At 36.1% G+C, this 9,561-nt stretch overlaps 1 protein-coding gene, 1 long non-coding RNA gene and 1 pseudogene across 2 annotated transcripts; 1 reads left to right on the top strand and 2 right to left on the bottom strand.

Annotated features, from left to right (window-relative positions):
* Positions 1-465: 465 nt before the first annotated feature.
* LOC113327006 (probable E3 ubiquitin-protein ligase WAVH2) lies at positions 466-2,615 on the bottom strand. The gene is made up of 4 exons (XM_026574654.1): positions 2,477-2,615; positions 1,775-2,343; positions 1,341-1,681; positions 466-1,252 (listed from the first exon to the last, which is right to left on the bottom strand). Exons 1-4 carry the CDS (start codon positions 2,526-2,528, stop codon positions 667-669), a joined length of 1,548 nt encoding a protein of 515 aa, XP_026430439.1. The 5' UTR covers positions 2,529-2,615; the 3' UTR covers positions 466-666.
* A 1,662-nt stretch (positions 2,616-4,277) lies between these two features.
* On the top strand, positions 4,278-4,943 carry LOC113326653. The gene is made up of 4 exons (XR_003348445.1): positions 4,278-4,327; positions 4,518-4,601; positions 4,694-4,786; positions 4,925-4,943. It is a non-coding gene; the product is annotated as an uncharacterized LOC113326653 (long non-coding RNA).
* Positions 4,944-7,411: 2,468 nt separating this feature from the next.
* On the bottom strand, positions 7,412-7,574 carry LOC113327470 (annotated as a pseudogene).
* Between the last annotated feature and the right edge of the window lie 1,987 nt (positions 7,575-9,561).

Genomic DNA, 9,561 nt, shown 5'->3' with positions numbered 1-9,561 from the left:
GGAAAGAAAGAATAGGAAAATAGAAATGCAGCTTGTGTATTAAAATTATTTGCTTATATACATACTTATAACTAATAATAAACATCCGGATCTTGCCAAAGATTAAGATCATGATTTTACTAATATACTAGAGTGTTGTTACATACCTGATTAATACCAAAAGAGACGTCCAGAACAGCAACATATTCAACAACGACTGTTGAGAATAAAGTTTTTTCTCAAATTCTGCCGTATATGAGATACAAATGGCAAGGCACGATGAGAATAGGGACTCACCATTCAAATACTGCTAGCGCCCGAGGCAGATAGAGGGAAGTAATTCGATGGAATTGCTTTCCATATCTCAATCAGATAAGTACACTAATGTGACTTTAAAGACCTAGTTTTACAAATACTTATGTTTAGGATTGACCACAATATATATATATATATATATATATATATATATATGAGATATCTTACAGCTTGCACACAAACACACACATTTATTTCAAACTTCGAACCAATTTTCACAAAGGCGTGAAACATAAAAGCAACTGAAACAGAAGTAGTAGTATGAAATACACACGTATCTTATCTTATTGATAGAAAGCTATAGAAATCAAGTCCATGGCTAGAGCTTTAAGGTCATAAATATTAAGTTGGGCGATGCTGGAGTCTATATGATCACTCTAGTTCATCTACTTTTTTGGCAGGGAGGGTGACCAAATCGCGGATCTCCTGAATTTTATTAGCACGATCCACCTGTTGTGGTGGTGGTGGAGGAGGCGGCGTGGCGGTAGCTTTCTTATCTTCCTCCGCTGTAGGAATTACGTAACCCTCGGGATCCAAGTCAAAATTCTTAGCTTGTTTCTTGTATTCGGCCATAAGGGGAGTCTCGTACAAACCAGGAATACCATCTGGGAGAGCTTTGGCACGTTGGGTTTCATGAGAAGACTCAACGGCAAGTGCAAAAGCTCTCCCTTGTTTGTCATAGGTTTCTTGAGATGCCATGAGTAAATGGAGGTGCTCCACCTGAGCTCTAAGTATGTCCTCAATCTCTGGAAGTGATATATTGGCATCTTCCAACATTTTCCTAGCCTCCTCCAGCTTTTCTTTTTCAGCCAATATTCTGGCTTCTTTCATCGAATTTGCAGTGTTGATACGTGTTTCTTCTGCTTGTACTTCCGGTATCTCTTCTTCATTTGGTTCCTCTGTGCGGGTCACGTTTATGAGTCTCTCGTCATGATCAAATGCATCCTTCCCAAGAACCCTATGTAGCCAAACATATCCGTTATTTTTTTTTATTTTTTTATTTTTTTCTAAAATAGTTATTCGTAGTAATTCGAAATTGGGCATACCTGTACCGAAATCCGACTTTGAAAATCTGGACACCTAATCTTTTATCAACCTTCGGCAGAGTTAGGTTTGCTAGGACCTTACGGGTCTCTCTGTCGTATATTGACCTGTACGTAACGGTTATAGGATCCATTACAGTGGCCTGCTCTGTTTGTGGGTAATTTCCAGCGTCCACCTTATTGAGTTCAGAACTATTCAGTGGTGTCACCGTCAGATTCAGGTCCTCGATAGACACATTGAGAAGCCCAGCCAAAGACGTAGAGAATGGAACCGTCAAATAATTCAAGTCTGGAACAGCTGTGAAAGTCCCCCCTTTGCTTTTCTTGGCAATGTCGCTAAGCACCTACAGAACGGAGAACATATATAAGAGGAAAATGCACCTAAGTAATTGAAGTTATCGTGAATGAGTAAACCTTTAATTCAAAATTCAAACTACCACATAAATTTCCTGATCGCATTCTCTACCGAAACCGAATGTGTATACGGGCACCTCGCTGACTGGAACCCTGCTAGCATTACTCTTTGCATCTTCCACCCCATCCGTCATAAGCATGATCCCAACAGTGCGGTTTTTTGTAAGCTTGCGGCCTTTCAGTATGTTTAAAGCCATTCTAAGGCCAGCTTCAGTGTTTGTCGTTGAATTAGCTACCAAATCATTGACGAGATCTACAATCTCCGTTTGAGATTCTTCGGTTATCTGACGCAGTGGACATAACTTCTTGGCCCTCCTACTATAAGCCACGACAGACAAACGATCTACTGGACTAAGTTTCCGGATCAAGAATTGCATGGATAGTTTCATTTTTGCTAATTTTGGTCCTTTCATGCTCCTGCTGATATCTAAGATAGTCACAAGATCCACGCCTAATCTGCCCTCGTCGGCTCCTACACCCTTGAGCTCCACCAGCACCTTAAATGGGCTCTTTTCCAGTGGTGCCTTCTGTTTGTTAACAATTCTGGCCTCCGTTTTTCCGCCATCTAGTTCAACATCTGGATCTTCCTCCTCTGAAATAAGTATCAGAGATTCATCAGTTTCATCTAGCTGTAGTACTGAAGTGCAATTAATTTATAAGATAATTAAGAATTCAAAAGAGAAACAAAAGCAAAGCTATAAACATATATAAACCACTGAAAAAACCTTGGAAATCATTCTCAATTAGCTCATCATCGTCCAATAATTCGCTTAACATTTTCGTGAAAGAACTGATTTTTCTTTGTGTGTATGTGAGTTTATGTTTGGGTTTTGAAACTACAAAGAAAACTTGATGTTATCCCGGTGTTCGCAACATTCAATTTATAGGAAGTTCGAGAGCATTATATTCTGACCGATAATTACTGGTTTATTTGTTACTACTACTGTACAGTGACATTGACAGAAAAACAAATACGACAGAAATTGATGAGAATCTTTTCGTACGTATTTATTATATCAGAAAATGGGCTATATAGCCAAAAAGATGAGTTTTCTGGGCCATATAGACAGTTAGGATTCGGCCTGGGTGAAATAGCCAATGTAATCTTTAAGTGAGGAGTTTACGTTATTATCCTTTTGGAAGGGATATCTTCTTCTCGTCTTTTCCGTCAATCATAAAACAGATCTAAAAAAAGCCAACACCACCATCGATCTATTTCTTCCACTTCTGTTTTCTACCCAACAATCATCTTGTTGCAACGCTGAAAATGATTTCTCCATCGTCTTCATCATATATTTCCACCGTCTACATCAACAGTATCATCATCTTTGTCCACCTTCTACATCAACAACATCATTACAGATGAAATTGAAGACTTCATTGTTGAAAATGTTTTCTCCGCCGTCTGCAAACACCCAACACCAACTCCAGCATGATAATTAGGGTTAAATCGATAAATTTCACAAGATGTCTCTTAAAACTCGTAAGTCTCCAAACCCTAACTCTGTATTGATTTTATTTTCAGAATTACATGATTGATTCATCCAGTTGGTTGATTTTATTTTCATTTAATTAAACCGGATGTAATTGGGTTTCTTTATTTTAGTATAAATTTGTGGGAGTTATGTTTTTTGAAGTACCCGGTGATTCTAATCCTACAATGAAATTAGGATGTTAACTAAATAGTTATCTGTATTGGATGAAACTGATTTGCGTCCTGTTGTTGTAATGAAATTATTAATTATTCTATTGTATGAAACTGGTTTTCATCCGTTGGTGGTCTTAATTTTAATGATTCTCTATTGGATGAAACTAACTGGTTTTCATCTGTTGGTGGTCCTAATTTTAATGATTACCTCTATTGGATGAAATTGGTTTTCATCTGGATAATCCCATTCTTATAGTGTCTCCAAAGGTGAGATATAAAAATTGGGTTTCATCTAGATGTAAGGTACTAAGGTAGGATGTAACTGGTTTTCATCCGATACATGCAGAAATTGGCTTTCGTCTAGCTTTAAGATAGGATGTAACTGGTTTTCATGTAGCTTTAGTTTGTGGTGTATATTTTTTCAGCATGTTTATACTAGGATGAAAACCAGTTTCATCCAGGTTTAATATAATATAAACTAGGATGAAACCAGTTTCATTTAGATTTAATTTGTGTTGTACATAATTTCAGCATGTTTAAACTAGGATGAAAATGGATTCATCCAAGTTTAGTATAATACAAACTAGGGTGATATTAGTTCTATTTAGGTTTAATTTTTGGTGTATATTGTTTCAGCATGTTTAAACTAGGATGAAACTGGTGGTTATATGCTACATGCCTGAATGTTATTCCAACCAAATGGTTTTCAGGATACCTGGAAATCCTTAACATATTTCTGATATGGTGAAATTAAGAAGCTGTAATGTCTCTCTTTTTGTCTGCCAATTTCAGTGGGACTTTAAGTCATATCTTCAACAACTTTATAGAAGATCGGGCTTTTAGCGAGGTCGTTAGAGAAGCCAAGAATGCTGGTTATGCCGAGCCAGATCCAAGAGACGATCTGTCTGGAATGGATGTGGCTAGAAAGGTAATTGATTTCCTTTCCCTCCCTCCCTCATGTCAGGACTCCGGAGCCTCGAATCAGGAGACGGGTTGGTTTATGGATAGAAACCTTTGTGCCAACACTATCCTTATCCTTATCCACTGACTATCAGGTTGTAGCCTGGTTTTCACGCTCTGAGTGGTAAGATTCTTATAAGGTATCTATTTGATTGCAGGTCATAATTCTAGCTAGAGAATCTGGTTTAAGACTGGAGCTTTCTGATATCCAAGTGGACAGCCTTGTGCCAGAACCATTGAAAGTAAGATGAGAAACTTATAGATGTATGACTACTTATTGCTGAGCTACTCAATATAAACTTTATGAATTTTTTCCCTGGTATTGCTGCTCCAGTCAAGTGCATCAGCTGAGGAGTTCCTGCGGCGTCTACCAGAATTTGATCAGGAAGTCGCAAAGAAACGGCTTGATGCGGAGGCTGCTGGTGAAGTAAGTATCTTAAGACATTTTTCAATGGATTGAAATTGGCTGCATAAGTGGTCAGAATAACTGGATGAATTTAATCCGAGGAATTCTTTGTGTAGACATTTGTCTTACATTTCATGGTTTTGTTTGTGGCATCTTAAGGTTCTGAGGTATGTTGGGGTAGTAGATATTGTCCAAAACAAGGAATGAATGCAGGGGATGACATTATAGATGTGCACGTGATGACAGTTGTGGTTGGCATGAGGCATAGGTGAAGGATCTGCAATGGGTTACGTATTCTGTTTTTAATTCTGTTTCACGCACTATGTTTTGCTCTATTTCACGCACTCTGTTTTGCTCTGTTTCAGACACTCTGTTTTTTGCTCTGTTTTAATTCGTAAAACAGAGCAATTAATTTTTTTTTTTTTTTTGTACTCTGTTTTTATTTGTACTCTCTTTTTATTTGCTCTGTTTTTTTGTACTTTGTTCTTCTCCAAAGCAGTAAAGATTTGTAAAAGATAGGGACATATTTGTCTCTTCAGGTTAATAAATAAAATATATTCTGGGTCAAATGTCCTTTTTGGCTAAATGAACAGTATATTTCTGTTTTTTGGCTATATAAAGAGTATCTAAAGCTAAGAATATATTTCACCCAGGAATCTTCTGTTTTGGTCTTTTTGACCAATTTTGTGTTATTATATTTAGCCAAACAGGAACGCCTAAGTTATGGAACATATGGAAGTACCAAAGAAAAAGACCAAAGAAGAACATGGCGGGAAGTCCTTTAACTTCTCATGCTCGGCTCCAGTTCAGGACAAGAAGAATATAGTACTGCTTCAAAAAAAAAAAAAAGGAGAGTGTAGTATGTTCTTCACTTGCACTTCAATTGAGACTTTTTTTTTGTTCTTTTGTTTCTTTCCTTCCATCAAAGCTTCGGCTAGTTTTTTTTCACAAAAGGACATTTAGATTTTGATACTGTTTAAATGGACAAAAATGTAAAAATAGTCAGGATGTAAACAGTTTCATCCTACCCATTTTTAAATATTTTTTCTTATTTTTAATTTACATCAGGATGCATCCAGTTTCATCCTTGCTATTTTTTAAGTTTAAGTCAGGATGAATCCAATTTCATCCTTACTATTTTTTTGGTGTCCATTTCAGCCATAATAATTTTTACTCGTCCATTTGAACCATGTTTTAAAAATATTTGGACAAATGATCCATTTTCCGTTTTTTTTCTTTTTTCTTTTACAAAAAACAGAATAAGGTCCCAGGTCGAAATTCTTTTTCTTTTAAGGTTTTTTTTTTTGTTTCCCTTGGATGTACCTCAATCTAGTAAATGAAAAACATCTTGAGGTTCAGTTCGGCTCTCTTTTCCCTTAACTAAGTCTTGGTCTATTTTTTGCATATAAAGAAAAGAATTAGGTCCAGCTCTGACGAAGTTATTTTTTTTCTATGCGAAATCAGGTACGATTGGGTTTTATTTATTTTTACCTAGACAAATCCCACACTGAGAGTATAATTTTAGATTTCTAAAGCCACATAAATCGCGAATAAAAAGATGATGTGGTATTCGAAATTATAATCGGCCTTTTTTGAATTGTTTTTTTTTTCTTATGGAGAAGTGGTGCTCCTACAAATTTGGAGTTGCTTTCCAAAAATTATCTCATGATAAATAGTGAATGTTGTTTATATTTTTTTTGTTATCATCAAACCACTTGTATTTCCTCCCGAATAAGAAACTTTTACATCCTGATACTTACGAAAACAAGTACACCAAAACATCAAAAAGATATAGAAAAAATGCAGTACGTAAATAAATCGTAAATATAAAGAGCGATGTATAGAAACAACACCCAAATGTTGTACTTTGATCTTGGAAAAGAAATTATACTCCAACTTATAATTTGATCATTTTTGATATATTTTCTTCTTGGAAAAGAGATATTCTATGATAGATAAGTGAATTGCCCAATAACTGTTCATGTGCAGCGAATAATCTAGAATCCTTAGATATATTTATCTAATAAAGAAGAACTTGATCACGAACAAATTGTTGGTGTACTTGCATCCAAAGTAACCAATCACGAACAAATTGTTAGAAAGAAACATCGTAAAAATATAGATAAAATTGTCTTAATAACGAAGATGAATATCATTCTAATAATGATGAAAATATTGAAAATCAATCAAAGTGAATCCCGTATAAAAATTATGCATATGTAGTATTATTAAAAACATGAAATATTTGCCCATATCTAGCCCCTAAAAGACTAGATCTATATTAAGAAAGAAAAATTTGATAGGTTTTTCTCTAGAATTTAAGAAATTAGTTCCATTAATCAGAAACTTTACTTAGAAATTATCGGAGAATAAATGCGAAACCCAAGTACGCAGCAAAGACCATTCCAATGTGAAACACTGGCGCCTTCTTTTTTTAAAACATATGGTACGTTACTTGCCGGCTTAATTTTACTTGGCCCTTATTATTAAACCAGATGCGTCTTTGTTATCTCTGTCAAATCAATCCCCCACCAAAGATGAATATCTAACTCAAAAGCGGACCCACCGGAGAATAATTGAACTTCAAGTAAACATGCATCACTATTTGCGCACAGTAACTGGAATCGCAATTCATTGGATTCTTTTTTTCTTCTCACACGTATGATCTACATCAAAGATCAATGAACCATTAGTGACGCTCTGATCATGCGGTCATGATTCATCAACTAGACTGTGGTTCCCGTCTCCTTAGAACCCAAGGATACGCAGGTACGAGCCTGTAGAACAGATGCTGTTCAAGTAAGGTCGTTTGGATTTTCCTATTAACAAATGTCAATTTATTTTCCATTTCTTTAAACCTTAATTTCAACAAAAAGGGTGAGTAGGTAGGCTACAAAAAAAATATTGGCACTTGCAATTCAACTTAGGTTTAGGTGTTTTAGACCTTAAAATTTAATATGACTCGACTCTAGCTCCTCCCGAAGTAAAGCGCCTAGGAAAAGAACCAGAACAGCATCTCGGCGGCCAGCATACATCCCAGCCTCCTCACAAACCGATATTAATTCTGCCCATAAAATTTTTCGGTTGAACCAGCAATCTCAGCATCGTTCATATCACCAAGTCCAAGTGTATTCATTTTCATCACAGAAATTTCGTTCAGATGAGGCAAGAGCAAGAACGGAGGTGAGTCCTTATTTTATCTTGGGAAAGCCATTTCCCTGTATCCACATTATGTTACAGTTAAATTCATTTTATACAATTCGTAAGCATTGATATGTTGTTATCTTCGACTCTCAAATAAGAAAACGGAAATGGTAGGAAAGAATTATTCCTAAGTTATACACTCTGCCTCAACCATTAAGACACAACTTCATAAAGAAAACATAAGGTTTGCAATCATCTGATATATCTCCATCAGTATGAATTGGCATGACCAACCCTGGCCAATTCCAAAAAAATAAACAAATCATAGATTGGGGATTTGAATTATTCTGATAATATTTAGGCAAAAACAGCCGTTAGGGCTATTCTTATGGAATGGCCAAAGCTAAGATTCAACAATTTTGCTCTCATTATGGAGTGATTTATGAAAAATGGATGGGAAATGGGAAGTTTGAAAATATGCCCATTGAGAAGAGACCCGCGTCTCTTTTTGTTATAGATTCTATTATAACGTAAACGTATTAGAACATCAATATCAACATCAAGTTGATTAGTTGTCGAGAATTAAAGACGAATGATGTTGGTGAAACTTCCATATTGATCCTTTGATTACAGTTGATAACAAAGCTGATTTGAAGCTTATTTTCAAGAATTCAAAGATGAATTTGATCAAGAATATGAAGAGGAACTGAACCAACAAATTCATGTTTCTAAAGCTTTTGAATTTACTGGTTATGGTGATGGTGGTCGAGGTGGGATTTCATGATGCTGATGGTTTTGTGGTTGGTTCTCATGCTGGTGGTTGGTGGTGGAGGTGGGAATTCATGATGCTGGTCTCCTGGTCGTTTAGTGGTGGGTTCTCATGGTGGCGGTTTGTGGAGGTGGAGGGTTTCATTGATATTCAAAGCTGATTCTTATATGGTTTTGTTTAATTTCTCCATTTGCATTTCAAAAATTTCTCCCAAATCATGTTCTGAAAGTGCCACGACGATGGTTAGAATCAGTGAGACCAATAAGTTGTCCATGATGGCAAAAAGTGTTTGGAGATTGGTGGAAAACCCAAACTCCCTCCTTGCCCAGTGTTAAAAGAAAAATATTACCCTAGCGTGGATGTGCTTAACTCTAAATGTCCCAAAAAAGCATCCTAGGCTTGGAAGTGCCTCTATCATATCATGAGCAAGATTAAACCTTTTATCTCATGGGTGGTGGGGAAGGAAACTTTATTGATTCTTTGTGTGACAATTGGATCCGTGGAAAAGGGATTGCCACACCGAAAATCAATACTAGCCCTAATCAAAATGTTAGAGTAAATGATTTGACAAATCATGATTCTAGAACTCGGAATACCGGAAAGTTAAGTGTTGTGTTTGATCAACCCTCGAAAGAGAAGATTGAATAAATCCCTCTCAGTATTGTACCCTCTAGAGATAGAAAGGTCAAGGATGGTAACTTTAATACTAATTCTTCCTATTATGCCCTAAATGTTAGTGGAGACAAATCTGATTCTGACTTATGGATGGTTGTGGATAGTGTAAATGACCTGCAAGAATTCAACTATTTGTTTGGAAAGCTTTGAAAGAATCTATTCCAGTCAATGAAATTCTTCGCCGACGCATCCACATATCTGATTATAG

This window comes from Papaver somniferum, unplaced genomic scaffold, assembly GCF_003573695.1.
Source record: "Papaver somniferum cultivar HN1 unplaced genomic scaffold, ASM357369v1 unplaced-scaffold_10, whole genome shotgun sequence".
Taxonomy (NCBI): domain Eukaryota; kingdom Viridiplantae; phylum Streptophyta; class Magnoliopsida; order Ranunculales; family Papaveraceae; genus Papaver; species Papaver somniferum.
The sequence above is the reverse complement of the archived record's forward strand: the minus strand, read 5'-3'. Positions and strand labels throughout refer to the sequence as shown.